Genomic DNA, 19,003 nt, shown 5'->3' with positions numbered 1-19,003 from the left:
CCCTGCAACGTGCTATGAATGAACTTGCAAGTTCAGCACGTGATTTACAACCCGAAGCACGCAGTGTCTCAGAAAAACAACCAGGCATGTGAACAAAGCGCTCTGTTTTCTTCAGAGCCCGAGGAGGGAACTTGTCCGGTGGTGCCCTTGAAAAGTAATTCATCATCAGCCATGTTGTCAGTATTCCATAAGCTAAATATAGTCCTGATGCTGGTGTCAGCTGCACAGTAGCATAAATGATTCAAATACCTTTAGCCCAGTGAAGTCTTATTAGAGTTCCCACGTGGCATGCTAGTGAATGATGAAATGAGGAATGGTTACCTCTGTAACAGGAAAATATTTTTCCTCCTCCCACTCTTAACTCAGTGTTTTGTGAATAGGGCACATTCCCAATTAGATGGCTTAGTGATAGATGCTGACACCACCTCAGATAAACAAAATGTACAGTGAAGCCATGTCCCATATTCATCCGTAACCAATTCAATGCATTTTCCCTCTTTCTTGTAATTATTCTTAAAAGGCAAGTATTTCTACAATTAATTTTCATGAGTGCTTTCGCAAGGGTTAAGTATATGAAAAGCAGTGTATGACAACACAGTTTAGAAGTTATATCCCTTTGTAGGATTTTATTGTATCATCTGCTTATAACATCATTTTACCAATAATGGCTTGAGACTTTGTATAAAAGCACTGAGAATTAAGTATATTGACTTTAATGGGAATAGATTCTACTAAGTTGATTTTATGGGGAAAAAAAGTTGAATTAGATAATATCACCTAAGAAGGCAGTGCTAAGTGATCTTAGTGAGATTTCAAAGTTGTTTCAAAAGGAAAGCTATAGTCTTAATCTTAGTATCCAGTATCACTGTCTCAGTGCCCTTAATGCCTCTTAATCACAATTAAATAATTCTTGAGTGGTGTGAAAGGGAAAAAAAAAAAATTGTATTTTAAGCATCAGTTACGTGAACAAACCTGGCTTTCTTCTTACTTGCAAAATTAACCTCTTTGCACTGATGAAAAAAATGTCAGTGCTGCAAGATCATTGTTGACTGGTTATACATTGGCCATGGAATATTCTATGGTCAGTTCTTTTTCTCTTTGGGAGTTTTCTGAATAACTTAATTTCATCATAACTGCACAACAGTTGATACTGGGGAGGAAATTTTGTTTCAGAAAGTTTTGTTTAGGAAATTAAGGTAGACCAGATTTATTGTTTGTTTAGGAATGTCGTGGTGATCAGCTCAAATGTTAATGCCTACATGAGATTGACAGGAGATTTGCAGAGCTTTTACTGTCTTCTGATGGCATTAATGCTCACATCTTATTATGCATGCATTTTCTAGTACTGCTACATGCCCTACAGAACTGAAGCCAAGAAAAATATATGTGCCCTGTTCAGCACTGCTCTGTACAAAAGGAGTGGCTGAGCTTGGAAAGGGAAAATCAGCTTTTTTTTGTTTATTTTGCCACTCCAGGATTATGGGCCTGCCAGAAGAGGTCAAATCTTCTGGTACAGATCAGAGCAGTTTCAGATGCTGTTGTAAAATATGACTCATCTGATGGAGGGGGATCACTAGAAAACAAACAAGTACTGACCTGTCTCCACTCTGTGCTTGAGTATGCTACTTCTGTAAAGGTTAGATTAAGGTTAGTCTGTTGTAGTCACCGTTTTATTTTGCCTGAAAAAGTAACAGAAAAGCCTGAAGAGAATTGGCTGCTTCCTGGATTACCTGTGCCCCTGAAGCAGCATGAAGGGACTTGAGCATAGCTCAAAACCTGAGTCCTGTCTGTCAGTTCACCTGTCAGCCTGTTCATCTCTCTGTGCAGGTATCTATCCATCTGTCCACAAATCTGGTATTGTATGCAGCTTCAGTGACTTGTATGACTCACTGGTTTTCTTGTGGGAAGGCAGAAAGTTCAGCTGACATCTTTGTGCAACCAAAATACCAGCACCTTCCACTCTTTCAACAGCCTTCCTAAGTGATCAGAAGAATAGCTCTTCAGCTGATTTTAAAAGCTGTTGTGAGGAATAGTGCTTATCTAGGATCACTGTGGAAGTCCCAAAAGCCACATGACACTGTTCTTAATATTTCAGTATGCCACTAAAAGTGTCAACATGTGGTTTCAGGTGCATATACACATTCAGCAATTAATAAAGCAGTGCTCACTGACAGAGGTAGTTCATGTCTGTACATAATGCTGCAGGATGTCTGATGAGTCCTGCAGAGATAGCCATCCTGAAACTGCAATCCAGTCTGCACAGTTCTGACCTGAAATGTTCACGCCTTCAAGCTCTGAAGAAGTTTTGTTACTCTTAGATTCTACTTAGAAGTAGTACTCTAAGTACTCTTAGATTGTACTTAGAAGCTCAGGAATTCTGAATTAGAATTGTTTACACTGCAAGATAGGGTCTAGAGCAAGTAATGCAAAGGGCTGGAAACCCTAGATTTACACTGTAATTGGATAATGTTATTCTTAGTAAGTGTCGGATCAGCAGGTTCTAGTTCAATATTGCTGTCTTCTATGTATACTAATAAGAGTGTGGGTATGAGCATTACCAACAAATCCTTAATTATCCATTGAGATTTATTATTCTCAGCTTGTTACATATGTACTCTAGTGTGAAGTAATGACTAGGACAGCAAGAAGACCTTCTTAGTGATCTTAAGGTACAACATGTCACCGTTGATCTGGCCAAGATAATTTCCTTGTACGGGATTTTGCAGGTAGTGCATGGCTCCAGAATGGCCATGGTGGTACACCCACTACTGGTGACAGCATGCTTGGTAAGGCTTTGGCCTTCAGCCTGCCCTGTCAAGTTTGATTTCATTCAATGTGCATCTGTTGTGCTTTATGTGCTCTCTTTCACTGTTTGGTTTTAGACATCGTTTTCATGAAGCTATGTTCTTGTTCTTGATACAGCTGCAACATCCTTGAGAAACCTTACCCAGTTGGATAACCAGAGAGCCCTCCCCTTAATATTATATGATGTTCACAGAGAGACTGTATGTATGTACTTATGTTAGCGTAGTTTTTGCACCTATAATTACCAAAGTACTTTCACAGTCAAATCTAAAATAAATCATGCATGTGTATAAGGCTTTTGCTGTTATGAAGTATCACAGAAAATCTCTCTAAGGACTCTTGGTGTTCATTTTAGGTTCCCAGGAATAATGTGCCACAGGCTACCAGCCACAGACTTAAGACTACCTACACTAGGATAGGACCAGTCCAGATATGGGAGCTGAGTTTAGCCATAGCTGGCGTTCTGGAGAAGGAAACTGTGAAGAATGGGTTTCCAGACACAGCACAGAAAGATGCAACTCAGTTCTACTCGTAGTAGCAGTAGCAGATAAGAGGTAAAGAGTGAAGTCCAGCTGAACCCCAATTTGGTCATAGGAGAATGTAGAAGGAATGGACTCTCCAGTTAGAGTAGTCACAGTAAGAGTACGGGAATAGAAAATTGTTTTTCCCCCCAAAGGTAATTACCATATGAGCATTCATGAGGTTTGTAATAAGCACAAGCAGAAAGTGTGTGTTTATTGATAGGTACATCATTAGCTGATGGATTGTGTAGAAATATGAAGGTAGCAAGTCACATTTGTATCACAACTCCATACATTCCAAGCAATCCAATGTGGAGATTTGTTAAGTAAATCACTTACTTGAATTTTCCTCATACTTTTTTTTTTTTTTTTTTTTAATCAGTATTGCCATTTTCCAGAAACCATCAGAACATTTAGTTTTCAATCCTGGGATAACTTTGAACATTAAAAGGAGGCAGTGACTGAAAGCTCAATATTATGCTGCAAGCATTCAGTCAAGTTGGCATTCATCAGAACACTAGGTTTATGAAAATCATTTGTGTATATCTACAGAGATTTGTATGGATATGTCCAATCAGGCTGTGATCAGTTTTCAGGCAAGCCTATAATTGTTGTAAGAAACATGTGTAAGCATGTTTATTCTGAAACATAACAAAACATAAAACATGGATTTGCCACATTAGCACAGATTTAATCCTTCTCTACTAAGTGTCAGTTCTCTGTGGCTGTCCTGACCTGTAATGAATCCAGCCAGCTAGTAGTAGTAATTGTAAAATTATCCAGTGTTTTAAAATGTGTCTTTGTAGTCTATGATGGTAAATTCCGTAGGCTACTTATGTACTATGTGTGAAATATTTATGTATATGCATATACTATATATACATATAGATAAGCACATAGTATATATATGCATTTGAATGTGTATGTTGAATATATATACAAATATTGCACGCGTATAGGCATGTGTATGGTATCTATCTTGTGTATATATCTTCTCTCTGTGAATCTATATATGTATGTTTTTGTATCCCCCCACATAATTTTCTTGGAAGATATCACACTGACAGCATGTTCCCTTCCTTTTTTTCCAACCCCAGATTGGGAAGCTCGAATAGACAGCCATGGGAGGGTGTTCTACGTTGACCATGTCAACCGAACTACCACATGGCAGCGCCCCACAGCTGCAGCAACACCAGATGGGATCCACAGGTCTGGCTCTATCCAGCAAATGGAGCAGCTGAACCGGCGGTGAGCACTTGCATCTGTATTCCTCTAAGATATACACGTTCTTTTCTCAACAAATGCCCCAATGGTTTCCTTCCTGGAGAAGTTCTGCAAGGAGACCTCATTTCAGCCTTCTGATATTTAGAAGGAGATTGTAAAAAGGAGGAGAATCGTTTTGGTTTTTTTTTTTTTACGTGGGTAGAGAGTGATAGGACAAGGGGAAATGGTCTTAAGCTCAAGGAGGGAAGGTTTAGATTGGATGTCAGGGGAAGTTCTTCACAGAGAGAGTGGTGATGTGCTGGAACAGGCTGCCTAGAGAGTCTGTGAATGCTCCATCCCTGAAGATGTTCAAGACCAGGTTGGATGTGGCCCTGGGCAACCTGGTCTAGTACCAGATCTTGAGGTTGGTGGCTCTCCCTGTGGTAGGGGGGTTGGAACTTGATGACCCTTGGAATCCCTTCCAACCCAGGCCATTCTATGATTCTGTGATTCCTTCCTCACTGCATCCCACTGGCTTCCTAAGCTTCTTTCATTGTCCAAAGGAAACACACATCTTCCTGCCCTGGCTGCTGCTGACTTTCTGTTTTGGTGTACCTGCTATGGGTATCCAGTACACAAATTTGCCCACATGAGGGGTGCTGTTGAGTGAAAGATGTTTCAAAACTTTTCAAACTGTATGAAACGGCCTTTGAAGAACATTTTTGAAATTACTCCCAAAAGAGAAAGGAGTGCTCTTCCATCTGATAGAGTTACTTTTTCTATTTAACTCTTAGAGTGGTACTCATGGCTCAGCACCTAGCACTGCACTGCAGCAACTACAAATGTTTCTGTGCTAACTGCTGATTACATAGTAGTGTGGCATTTCTACTCAAGCTAGTTAAGCCCACCAAAAGGTCTGTCTTTTTCTAGGGCAAAACACTGCTCTAATAGAGATGTACTGTACTGTGTCTTTCCAGATAGAGATGGATATCTTAGTGCTGTAATAGGTGCTCTAAATCTTTCAGCTCATTCTTTGCTAGCTCAGATGTATCTTAGTATGACACACATTTTCCCTTCATTACAACATTGGTGGACAAAGGGAAAGCAACTTTTGTCATTTACCAGGACTTGAGCAAGGCCTTTGACATGGTCCCCCACCACATCCTTATCTCCAAATTGGAGAGATGTGGATTTGATGGGTGAACCACCTGATGAATAAGAAATTGGTTGAAAGGCCACAGAGGGTGGTGATTAATGGTTCTATGTTCAGATGGAGGCTGATAATGAGTGATGTCTCCCAGGAGTCTGTCTCAAGACCAATGCTCGTTATCATCTTTATCAGTGACGTTGATGGTAGAATTGACTGCACCTCAGCAAGTTTGTTGATGACACCAAGCTGAGTGGTGCAGTTGACACAGTGGAAGTAAGGGATGCCATTCAGAGGGACTGCAACAGACCTGAAAGGTGTGCATGGGGGAATCTAACAAGGTTCAACACAGCAGAGTACAAGGTTTTGCACTTGGACTGGGGGAATTCCAGACATGGGAAGGAGCAGTCCTTGGTAGCAGCCCTGCAGAGAAGGACCTGGGAGTCCTGCTGGATGAAAAACTTAGTATGAGCCAACAGTGTGCTCTTGCAGTTCAGGAGGCAAATGGTATCTTGGGCTCCATCAGAAGAGGGGTGGCCAGAAGGGACTGGGAGAGGATTGTCCCTCTCTACTCTGCCCTTGTGAGGCCCCATCTGGAGTACTGTATCCACGTCTGGAGCCCCCAGAACAAGAAAGATAGGGAGCTGTTGGATAGGGTCCAGTGGAGGGCCACAAAGATGATCAGAGGGCTGGAGCACCTCCCCTATGAAGAGGGAGCTGGGTTTGTTCAGCCTGGGGAAGAGAAGGCTGTGGGGTGACCTAACTGCAGCCTTTCAGTACCTAAAGGGTAATATATATAAACATTAGGTAATATATAAGCAGTAGGTAATATATATAAACAGTGGAGGAGTCAACTCTTTGAAAGGGTAGATAATATCAGGATAAGGGGAAATGGTTTTAACTTGAAGGGGATAAGATTTAGGTTGGATGTCGGGGAGGAAGTTCTTTACTATGAGAGTGGTGAGGTGGTGGAACAGGCTGCCCAGAGAGATTGTGGATGCCCCAACCCTGGAGATGTTCAAGACCAGGTTGGATGGGGCTCTAGGTAGCCTGACCTAGTATTAAATGTGGAGGTTGGTGGCCCTCCAGGTATCATGGAGATTCATGATCCTTGAGGTCCCTTCCACCCCAGGCTATTCTGTGTCTGGTCTAGAAATAGATTTGTTTATTGTTTCTTTCTTTTGCTCACTTTTTGGGCTGAATTTAACAGTGGTTAAAAGTCCTCCCTTCTTTCTTCAGACAATTTTTATTTTTTTTCCCTGCTTACTATAATGATATGGTTTCCTTTCTAGACAGCAAAGCTGAAATTATATTCTAATTATAGCATGTAAAATGACACAAAGGTTTTTTGGTCTTTTTCTCTGTGCTAAGAGAAAGATCTGCAGCTAAAAGTAAAATACAAAGTTTAGAAGTATTGTTTTCATTGTGCAGAATAGTTTTGGAATTACAGTATGTAAGGAGAACTGGATTCTGAATGAACACAGAAAAGTGTTCATAACTTTTGGGGAGTGTATCAATCTTCTTTAAGTCATTGTTGTACATGGAAATTTGACACTATCATCTCTTTCTTGAAAAAAAAAAAATAAATTATTCTCCAAATGTATTACTTTGGATAGCATTTCATAATGTTTATTATGTCTCGTAGAAGTGAAAGAAGCTGTATTTTTTTCCCTTACAGCTTTCCCAGAAGGCATCAAGCTACCATGTTAATAACAAACAACAAAAAAAAAGTCCCAATGTGTATGCTAAATCTAGATTTTTTTCAAAGGATTTACATGACTCTCCTCTACCATTTTGCATTTGTCTATAAGAGGGATTTTACTATATGAAAGCTCAGAGTATTTGACTACTGATAAGCACGTTTTCTGCCACAAAAAGCTCTTTTTTGGATATACATCAGCATTTTTTATTATTATTTTTTTTAAAGTTGAACTCTCGCTTAAGACTAGAAATAAGTGTCTGTGAGAGTGATTTTAGGAGTGTAACATTCTTTTAAATAACACAGATTAATTCATAAACTAACTATCTCAGATACTGCAGAGTATGTACGTTTGTGATGTCCTTGCCACAAACTTCCTTCTGTATTTTTATGTAGGTTGTCTGGCTTCCAGGTTTATGACTTGTCACTGGTTTGGATTGGTAATTGAATGTTAATAGGTCTAACATTTTTCACTAAATCTCTATATTTTTTGGTATTTAGAAATTCAGTTACAAAGTCAAAAGTATAGAGGATTTTCAGTAGTGGCATAGTTCTCTTTATCTGAATACCACTGGAGACATAAATTGTCATGACTTCTTGGGACAGAGGAAAAAAACTGCTCTGTTGAAGAGCTATATTGCTTTAAAATGATGAATAGGGAGTTCTCCAGTTATTTCGAAGTTTGGGAACAAAACATTCTCAAGATTCTGATAAACAAGACTTATGGTGAATATGCAGTTAAAAAACTTGGGCATTTCAGAATTGGAAAGTGATTTCTGCATTTTCAACCTGGCTGCTTGAATTTATAAAATTATCCTTGTCCTGAAACAAATTTCAGGTATTTAGAGTCTCTGGATTTATGTATTATGAGCAAAAGAAGCTTAAATAAATTTTAATTGGAAAGTGTTATAGTAGGCATTGTTTTAAACACTCATTTTAGAAATACTGGTTTGTTGTGTTTCAAACTTCATTGTTTGAAACAGTTTTCAGCAACACCTGAAAATCATTTTAGGTTAGGCAAGAGCAAACATGGGGCTTGAAGGTAGAATTACCAGCAGCCTGAACATTTACTATAAACAAAATGGAACTCAAAACCGCTTAGTTTGAAAAAACTTGTCCACTTTTCTTTTTGAACCAATTTACTCAGCTTCCTGGTTTCATTTCTGGGAGGGAATGGGAAAACCAGAAAATTACAAGGGAGCCTGGTATTTCCAGCTCTGCCAAAACCACAAAGCTTTGGAAATTTAGCTTAAAAAAAATAAAAAAATAAAAAAAAAAAAAGAATAAACAAAGAAAAAAACTCAACACAGCTGTGACTGTTCAAATCTGGGAGCCTAATCCTACTTTCTTCTCACAGAATCACAGAATCATAAAATCACAAAATTGTAGGGGTTGGAAGGGACCTCCAGAGATCATCAAGTCTAACCCCCCTGCCAAAGCAGGTTCCCTACACCAGGTTGCACATAGGCATCCACAGAATCACAGAATCACAGAATTGTAGGGGTTGGAAGGGACCTCCAGAGATCATCGAGTCCAACCCCCCTGCCAAAGCAGGCTCCATAACATGTCACACAGAGCGTCCAGGCGGGTCTTAAATACTCCAGAGAAGGAAGACTACCACCTCCTGAGCGCTTTCCAGTGCCTCATCACCTCACTGTAAAAGAAGGTTCTTCCGCACATCGTGCAACTTCCTATGCTTTACTCTTTCATCCAATTACCTTTGAAGTACGTATCCCCACCATACTGGAAAAAGAACCAGACTTCACACTATGGCTTCCCCACTAGGTATTTATATACCTGGATCAAGTCCATCTCAGCTTTTTCTCAAGCTACACACCCTATGTTTCCTATAAGGTCTCTCCTCATAGGGGAGTGCTCCCAGGCCCTTCACCATTTATGTGGCCCCGCCATTACTCTTTCCAAAGGAGATCCCTGTCTTTTTCGTACTGGGACCTCCCAGACTGGACACAATATTCCAGATGATGCTCTCACCAGCGATAAAGAGTGGAGGATTCCACTCCTTCGACCTGCTGACCACGCTGCCTTTTTATACACCAGATATATATGCATTGGCTTTTTTTGGCTACAAGGGCACACATTGCTGGCTCATGGTTAATCTGTCGTCCACCAGGACCCCAGGTCCCTCTCAGCGATGATCTCTCTCCAGCAGGTCTTCCCCATGCCATTTACTTGGTGCATGCCATTTATTGCTACCCAGGGCTGCAAACCTCTACACTTTTGCTTTTGTTAAACCTTCATCCGTTTCTTATCTGACAGCTCTCAGCCGGTCCAGTCTAAAGCTGATTGGCAGCACAGTTTCAGGCGTATCACCAATCCCTCCCCACTTCGTGTCATCACAACTTGCTGAGGGTGTCACTATCCCTTCATCAAGGTCGTTGATAGATGATGTTGAACATAACCGGACCCGACGCCCCGGGGGACGTTTGCTAGTTACGGCTCCAGCAGACACCGCCCGCACAATGCAACCCTCTGCGCTCTGCCAGTCAGCCAATTCTCACACCACTTGCCACCGTCCACTCATCTTATCCCATATTCCTCAGCCTTTTATTATAAGGAATGTCCATGTGGGACAAGTATCAAAAGCCTTACTGAAATCAAGGTAGAACTACATTCACCCTCCCCTTGTCCACAGCTCACTAGTGCATCTTCGAGTAAAAGGCCACTCCAAGCTTGGCGAGCACGACCTACCCTTGGTGGAACCCATGGCTGATGTAACTCATTGATAAATCCTCCTTATCACCATTTGCTGAGAATGGCATCCAGCACAGCTGTTTCCATTCACCTCCTGGAGACAGAAGTGAGGCTGACTGGCTAAGTTACGTTGGTTTCCTTCTGCCCTTTTTTGAAGACTGGAGGTGACATTGGCTCCTCCAGTTACATTCAGGGCCCTCCCCAGTTCTCCAAGACCTCTGAAAGATCAGCGAGCAGTCAGCAATGATTATCCACAGCTCTCTCAGCACACACGGATGCACCCCATCAGGTCCATGGATTTAACCTATATGTTTCCTAGGCCTTCACGGACCACCTCTTCCCATGACTAAAGGGAAACTCTCATTCCCCAGACTCCTTCATCAACCTCCAGGCGTCGGATTCTGAGGGAGAGCTCTTTCACTAAACAGAAGCAAGAAGCTTCCTGTATTTCCGGCCTTCTCAGCATCAACCACCTGTATACAGAGCGCCCCGCTCACCTAATATGGCCACATTCTTCCCTACCTTCCTTTTGCTGTTAACCGTCTTTAAAAACAGCTTTTTTTTATCCTCTTTATTTCCTTAGCTGATTCATACTACCAGTGGGCTTTGCCTTCCTGGTCGCATCCTCTGGCTCCCATGACTACATTCTTGTATTGTTCCAAGTGGTCAACCCTTTTACCACAATCCATGTACTTTCTTCTTTCCGTCGAGCTTCCACTGAGCTCATCCACACAGTCTCCTGCAATCCTTTCCCGATTTCTTTCACAGGATGCACCGATCCTGGCTTGGGAAGAAAGCCGTTAAACGCTAACCATCTCATATCACAGGCCCCTTTGCCCTTCTGCTCCATGCCACTGGATAGCCCAAAGTAGTCCGAAGAAATCAAAGTTGGCTCGCTCCTAAGTCAGGTAAGCATCCTACTTTTGCTTGCTTCATACTCGCACATCGACGTACAACTCCACCATCTCCAAGGTCACTACTATCCGCAAGCTTGCCCCGACATCTTTACCTTCTTTAACAAGTCTTCCTTATTGATGTGAGTAATACAGTCCAGCAATGCCCCACCCGCGTCGGTTCTCTACACCTGCATCAGGAAGTATATCTTTCAATGCACGCAAAGAATTGTCTGGAACGCGCATGCCTGCCGTGTTAGCTCGCAGCTTAATATGCTGGATAATGAATATCCCCGTAAGTACCGGCCTGGGAGGTGCCGCTTTCCAGTATTTATGTGAAGGCCTCATAACTCCTCCTCCTGATCAGAGGCCTGGTAGTACACACCACACAACATTCCCCTTTAGCAGCCTGGCCTAAAAACCCAGGCGGGTCTCCAGAGAAGGATCCACAAACCCCCCTGGCAGGCCTGTTTCCATGCTCATATACCTACTATAAGATAGTTCTTGCACACACTCATGCCGATTCCTATTGCTCCAGTTCTTCTATTCCCCTTGTCCTGTCTCCACACCAATGCCTGAAAAGGGTCTCCTTGCTCCTTTGCACCCTGCATCCTTTGATATTTATCAAATCTGGATCAAGTCCCCTTCTCAGTCTTCTTTTCTCAAGGCTGAAAAGACTCAGTTCACTTAGCCTTTACTTCATAGGGGAGATGATCCATTCTCTTCCACCATCTTTTTGGCCTCACGGAATCTTTTTGTACTGGAGCCCAAATGGACACATTCTCCAGAATGAGCCTTACCAGGGCAGCAGTAGAGGGGAGGATCACCTCCCTTACTGATAGCCATGTCTTTCTAATGCACCCCAGAATGCATTGGCCATTTGGCAGCAGAGGGACAATTGTTGCTTGATCATCCACCAGGAACCCAGGTTCCTCTCTGAGAGCTCCTCTCCAGCAGGTATTACCCAGCTGTACTGGTGGAGTGCAATTATTCCTCCCTGCGGCAAGATTCTACACTTGCTTTTGTTAAACATCATCCGGTTTCTTACTGCCCAGCTCTACAGCTGTTTTTTTGTTTTGTTTTGTTGTTTTTTTTTATTAATGTGCTTGTATCCCTTGATTACATGAATCCTTATAAAAACATGTATATTGCTGTGTGTACATAAGTGTTGTAACTCCTCCAGTAATGGAATGGAAAGTTTATTCATTTGCCTGTAGTCAAGTGAAAAAAAATGTGAAGTGTAGGTCTAAATCAGAGGGACATAGCAACTAATGTAAATTCATGCTGTTATGAAATCTGCTATCAGAATTTCTGTGTAAGACGTATATTGCTTCACAAATAGAACACCCCCATCTTTTTAAAAATCTAAATTTGCTCTTTGTTGAGCTTTCATTGATACATTAAATGCAGTTTTATAAATGCTTGAATGCTGAAGGATATAAATACTACTCTGAAAGTTTAGTGTAAATCTATTAGAACTTAACTGTTTTTTCTTAATTCATCTGCCAAAAGTTGATTGCAGTAACTAATTGGAGACACTCACTGCTTATTGGAAGTGTAAAAAACAAATCACCATTGTCTTTACTGATACCAGGTCTCTTTAGGGAACTAACTCCTGACCAATTTTCTGTTTGGAATAAAATATAATTTAACATAGAGAGAGGGAGAAAGTAATTAAAAATTCTAAGTCAAATATGAGATGAGAGAAACAAGAGCCTAAGTCAAGAAAATGGGAAAAACAATGTTCGACATTCAATTATAAATGCTAGTCAATGCCAGTCTTGTTTATGTATGTTTAGGAAGTGCAATCCCAAAACTATTTACAGATTAAAAATTTAAAGTTAATAAATTCATAACAAGACTTTTTTTTCTTTCTTTCTCTCTTTTTCTTCTTTCCCTTTCTTTCTTTCTTTCTTTCTTTCTTTCTTTCTTTCTTTCTTTCTTTCTTTCTTTCTTTCTTTCTTTCTTTCCTTTTTTTTCTTTCTTTCTTTCCCTTTTATTTCTACTTCCTTCTTTCTCTCTGGATTTAAAATACATTATCTTATTAAATATATAAAAATATTTACATTCATGGCTTACTAGTAGCACCAAAGAAATCACGATCTCTCTTCTTATTCATCTGTTTGTATGAGTGAACAAGTTAACTAGAATTTATTTTGTGTAGTACATATTTGAAACAGTTATTTCCACAGCCAGATATATACTTTGTTCCTGATTTGGTAAAGTATTTGAGATATGAATAATCTCTAAGAGTTATTAGTCCTTCTAGCATCAATTAATGTGGCAATTAGTTCCATAATTAATATGGAAATTATATAGTTTTTAAAGGTGTTTGCAGGTTTCAGTTCAGCATTTACTTCTGTCATCCTCCTCACATTTTTTTGCTTATGTCTGTATTGTTTCTTCTCTCTTGTTCTTTAGCTGGTCACCACCCAATGCAAGCTAATATCCAATCCCATTAATTTCCATAAGTGGATATTACACATTGTTATGCTTTTCACTCAGGATGTGTTGTGTCCTATTTTTCCTCTTCTATGGTCATTTTAATGAGGTTGTTGCTCTCTGAGTTCATACAGTCTACTTGGCTGCATTACAAATTGCCTACCAAAATAGAAGTGTTCTCAACAAGTGGCCATGCTATATCATCATCCACATTGTGAACACTTTTACCTTTTTAGTGTTTAATCCTTTACTATGTTAGGGTTGAGCATATTGTATCGATATTGTAGTAAGCAAGGCAGAAGGGTATCAGTGCACCACAGATTTTGCTACCCTAAGATGAAGAGAGAAAGAGAACTGTGATCCACTAATATTTTTAGATTAGGTTTTAGCTTTAAAGAGAAGACTAATAGAAATTTGTAGTTCAAGTACCTTTGTGAACTTGATTTTTGAGTCTCCCTTGACTTTTAGTGTAGCTATTGTAGCACAAAATGCCAGACAGACAGAGTAATGGTTGGCCCTGGGTGTGAACAGATTTAACATTTCAAGGAGGTAAAAATATTGGAATCATTCAAAAACAGCACTGATTATTAATGTAGGAAGTATGAGAATGCTATTCTGTTAACTAAGACATGTTATTCCCTACTCTAAATGTATGCAGATACCAAAATATCCAGAGAACAATTGCAACAGAGAGGACTGAAGATGATGGTGTAGCAAACAACAGGGTGGAGAGAGTTCCCACTGGAGGAGGAAGTGACTCTGAGGCAGAGCCTTCCCAACCAAGCTCAGGTATGTGAAAATAGTTATTGAGGGCATGTTCAGTGCTACTCAGTGTTGGCATTCAGTTTTGAGGAATGCTGAGGAATAGAATAGCAGGGTGCTATAAAGAAAAAAAGGTTTAGGTCTGAAGCTACAGATACAAAGACAGATAAAAAGGTTCTTTTTTTTTTTCTTTTTTTTTTTTTTAAACAACTATTAAGGCAGAGCATTTTTATTTTAGGAAAAAATGATTTTAAAATAAAATGAAGATGGTGTCTGTTTTTGTTCAATGCAGTAGTGGTAAAAACAGCTCTGTTTTATTTTTGCTGCATTGTGATAAACTGTGGGCCTTTCAGTTTATTGTTTATGGGCATGGTTTCTGCACTACCACATTTCTTTGTGTGGTCACACCTGCAGTAGCCCTGGCATAGAGTATGGAATATGTTTGTGTTTTTTTATGAGTACAGCTTTGTGATAAGCTACTAGCAGATCTAAGAGAGCTGCCACTGAAGGAGGCACAGCTGTGTTTTTACTCATCACTAACTATATGACAAAGCCTCATAACAGAGGAGGGAACTAATCTGTTTGAAAGTTTTCTTGTAGTTAAAGCGCTTTGTAGCCAAACTGATTCTTCCTCTTGGCATGAGCCCACTGTCTTTTCCACTGTTAATAAAACTGTGCTTCTTTTGGTTTCTGTCCAGAGATTAGGAGGGAAGGTTCCCTTTCTCCTGTGAATTCTCCAAAAATCACCTTATTGCTGCAGTCTCCAGCTGTGAAGTTTATCACCAATCCTGAGTTCTTTACTGTGCTGCATGCAAACTATGTGAGTAGTTATGATTTGCTTATTCTGAGTCCCAGTACTGTGCCTGAGGCCTTCAAGGGAGAATGCACAGTGAATTCGAATTATGTGACTTTGGGCTTGGTTGTCTTTTCTGAGCACAAGGCCAGGTTGAGGACAGCACAGACAGACTGTGCCAAGAAAAATCTTGCTAGGATTCTGCCACACACAGGGAATTCCCTGGCACAGAGAAGCTTATTAATGTTATTCCAGAATAAGCAGGAACCCTTGATTTCAGGTTGATGATTCTGTTGTCTGTTCCTGCAGGGAGTTAGGTTGTTACCTTTGGAGCCATATTCCTGAGGAACCTCACTCAGATTGCAAAAAAATCTCAGGGGAACAGAGAGAGGGGAAAAGTTATTAACTCCAGTTTGCACTCTCAAGAAGCAGGTAGGCATAAAGCAATGAAAGAAATACTGACTCAAGTCAGTGTAGCTATTTTGGAACAAAAAGGACAAGAATAAAAATGAAGTTTCAAACATTAAAATAACTTTTTTTTTCTTTTTTTCTTTTTTTTTTTAATTAATACAGTAAGTTTGTAAACCTGATGTGGAGTGGAAAAAGTTCAGTGGTAGATTCACCACGACAAGTATGTAGGGAAAACTCACAAGAAGATGCAGTTCCTGTCTTGGTTTCCTTATATAGAATGCAGGTTTCGCTAGGCATCCACACGTGACTTCTGAATATTTGGAAAACGCTCTATTTCTGGATAGGGATGCCCTTTCTTGTTGCAATGAACAGGAATTGAAACATTTGAAGAGTTATCTCAGCACAGTGTTTAAGTAATGACGAATGACTGCTTCTGGCCACAGCACTTTGTGGATTGAAATCACCTGTCCTTCTCCAAGCCTCTGCCAGAGCTCATTGCTCCTGAAGTCTTGTAGAAGGCAACATATATTTACTCATCTGATGTTACCTGAACTATGTTATGGAGTGCACATAATTTCTTCCATTGACAGAGTAATATATGAGGATTTATGTCTGGGAACAGTATAATTTTCATTCAGCATAGTTATTTGCAGAAGGGGCAAATGTTTCTGTGGTGGTGCAAGAAAAAGTTCTTAGCAGATTTAAATCTCAATTTCATTTCTTACTGAAATAAAAAAAGTCAAGAGAAGCTTTCAGTTGAGCTTATAAACTGTCTCTAACATGGAAACAATAACAATCTGTTGAAACATCTGTCAAATAGTCATATAGATTCCACTTGCACAGAAATAATGACCCACGTAATTCCTGGCTTGATGCTGTTGTTATATTTTAGCAACATGCCTCCATTAAAATTTCAAGCTACTAATTATACTAGTGAAGGTGGGTTTGGAAAACTTTATGCAGCGGTTAGAGTTAAAAGGGAAAGGCTTTCATTATGCAGATACTTTATTTCTATTGAGAGATAAATCTACTATACGTTTTTTGTTTCTGTAGTGCTGGTCAGAGTTATTAATGAAATATTAGAGTGAAATAGAACTTCTGTAAAGGAGTAGGGTGAGAACTCAGCTGCTTGTGACCATAAAGCTTTCCTGAGGTATATTCAGGTTTTATTTTCAGGGCAAAGATAATATCTCGTTGATTTCACTACATATACCAATGTTTTGTCATAATTAAGGACCTTTGCTGCAAAGAGTATTCCCTTCTCAGCACTACTGCAACTATAAACCCCACATTATAAAACTAATGCTTGTAAATGTTTCATTGCATTGTAGTTGCAGAAATGCATTAAAAGTACACAGAAATTGAGAATTCAAAGCTTTTGGAACCAGACTCACTGGACAGATTACATATAAACATACTAGGACTCACTTCAGTGGAGACAGGAATTCTCTGTTAACCCTTAATTGCTCAAGAAGAGAGAAAAGGCAGAAAGTATTTCATGTAGTATAATGAATGCTCTAGTGAGTAATTCAGTCCTTTCAGGTGACCAGTATAACCAGAGCACTCATTTTCTGTCTTGTGAAATGCTCAGAAGAAGTGCACATTTTCTGTGAAGTTTCCTACCCTGTCTGGAACCTTTTCCCTGGAGTAAAGGTCCAAGAGTAGCGGCCTGTGGATGAGAAAAAATGTTGCCTCCAAATGTGTATTTTGTGGTATTATATCACTGAATACACTGTGGCAACAAATACAGTTCAGTTTGCCTCCTTTTCTGCACCTGGATCAGCATTAACTCAGATCTGCTTAACTGGATATTCTCCTAAAAAGTGTTCTTAATGTCCATGATGAGATATGACTATTTGCCTTCAGGATGGTATTCATGTGACTCATAAAAACATCTCCATCTGACAGGCTTTTTAGTCAATGCAGAAACAAATGCTCATTTCCAGGAAGCAACTGATATCTTCCAAAAATAGGCAATTGAATGTGTCTGTTTCTGTTCTGTCACTATAAAGTGACCATAAATAAGGTAACAAACATCCTGACAGACATCTGCTCTGCAGTCCTCTTCAGCTGATAAATCCTACCAAAACCATCTTAATTTTAATCATACCATAAATACATTGTTCACAGCAGTCTTTGCACCTTTCTTGGATCATCCAGTCACACAAGCAGGCTTCCTGCTAGTCTATGAAAGAAATGAAATAGACACAACTATATGCAGCTTGAATAGGTAGTGTGCTTTATTAAGCAGTTTGTATGGAGGGTAACTGAACAGTGTGCAGAAATGTTTGGCTTTCCACATTGTATTTCTTACTTCTAAATGTTTGTGTAAAATAGTTGTTCAGTTTAATGCAACTCTCACAGTATGTGTTTCATTTCTTTGGATAGATGTCCCAAGAAATAACTAAGCATTTCATTTTGAAATTAGAACTGTTTTTTCTCACTTCTATTTTCCATTTCAAAGAGTGCCTATCGAGTCTTCACTAACAGTACCTGCTTGAAGCATATGATTCTGAAGATCCGTAGAGATGCTCGTAATTTTGAGCGCTATCAGCACAACAGAGACCTTGTAAATTTTATCAACATGTTTGCTGACACCCGACTAGAGCTTCCTCGTGGCTGGGAAATAAAAACTGACCAGCAGGGCAAGGTAAGAGTACCAACAAAACAAATCACTTCAAGCTATGTGATCACTGAAGGTTCCCTCATTCTTATCTCAAAAATGGAAAAAATTTGGATTAAATAACTTGCAGCAAGCAGTTATTTTAAAAGCAGGGGGAAAAAAAAAAAACAAAAAACCATCAGGAACAAATTTTGTAGAGCATAGTGGTAACCTTCTAGCTTCCTGCGGATTGTTGCACCATATCTGAGGAAGTACTGGACTAATGAAGGTTTCATCCAGAGTAGAGGTCTGTCATGCAAGTGACAGTGTCTGCTTCCGTGAGGTTTTGCTACCAAATAAACAGTGCTCCCTAGTGATTTTCTTCTCTTCTGCCTTGCTTGCCTCATGGCTCTTACATGTAATTTTGAGCTCTGTAGCTTCAGATGTTTTCCAAGAGCTGTTCTAAATTTGGCTAAGAAAGTCCTATCATTTGAAGATACTATCTGTGGGCTATGCCTTAACGGGGGATTTCTGATATGCAGTTTCTAGTGGTTTTCACCGTCTGTTGCCACAGTACTGTCACACTTGTTGGCTTTCTTCTTCCAAAAATAATCACACCACATTGTTCCTGTATATTTCAGTCTTTCTTCGTTGACCACAACAGTCGTGCTACCACATTCATAGATCCCAGGATCCCACTGCAGAATGGTCGTCTTCCTAATCACTTGACTCACAGGCAACATCTTCAGCGGCTTCGTAGCTACAGTGCTGGAGAGGTAACCAACTAGTATCAACACTGATCCCTTTTCACAGTAGTCAGTTTAAAATGTGTTGAAAAAAAGGTCTTGTGGATTTTTATCTTCCAAAGAAGTAAGAGTTCTTTCTGAATGGTTTCTGTGAGTGTTTGCTGATAATGAAGATTTATATTTTTACCATTTTCAGAATAAAATAATAAACAAGTACACTAAAAATTACAGTGAAATGGTGATAAAACAGATTTTAAAAGAACCCAT

The 19,003-nt window shown here is 39.8% G+C and overlaps 1 protein-coding gene across 18 annotated transcripts in view; it reads left to right on the top strand.

The window, feature by feature from the left end:
- The window catches only part of HECW1 (HECT, C2 and WW domain containing E3 ubiquitin protein ligase 1), a 203,647-nt gene that overhangs the window by 147,920 nt on the left and 36,724 nt on the right, over window positions 1-19,003 (top strand). For 12 of the 18 annotated variants that reach the window (XR_004306356.1, XR_004306357.1, XM_032443004.1 and 9 more), the window contains 6 exons: window positions 2,923-3,009; window positions 4,424-4,574; window positions 14,081-14,211; window positions 14,883-15,004; window positions 17,853-18,038; window positions 18,632-18,766. Coding sequence is in view for 16 of the 18 variants with exons in the window: in XM_032443004.1 (XP_032298895.1) it covers window positions 2,923-3,009; window positions 4,424-4,574; window positions 14,081-14,211; window positions 14,883-15,004; window positions 17,853-18,038; window positions 18,632-18,766 (812 nt within the window). In the remaining 2 variants the exon portion in view is untranslated. Of the gene's footprint in view, window positions 1-2,726; window positions 2,787-2,922; window positions 3,010-4,423; window positions 4,575-14,080; window positions 14,212-14,882; window positions 15,005-17,852; window positions 18,039-18,631; window positions 18,767-19,003 lie in introns of all 18 variants that reach the window. The other 6 variants (XM_032443002.1, XM_032443003.1, XM_032443001.1 and 3 more) reach the window with 2 other exon arrangements.

The sequence above is a fragment of the Coturnix japonica genome, chromosome 2, assembly GCF_001577835.2.
Source record: "Coturnix japonica isolate 7356 chromosome 2, Coturnix japonica 2.1, whole genome shotgun sequence".
Lineage (NCBI taxonomy): Eukaryota > Metazoa > Chordata > Aves > Galliformes > Phasianidae > Coturnix > Coturnix japonica.
This window is presented reverse-complemented; position numbering and strand designations above follow the sequence as displayed.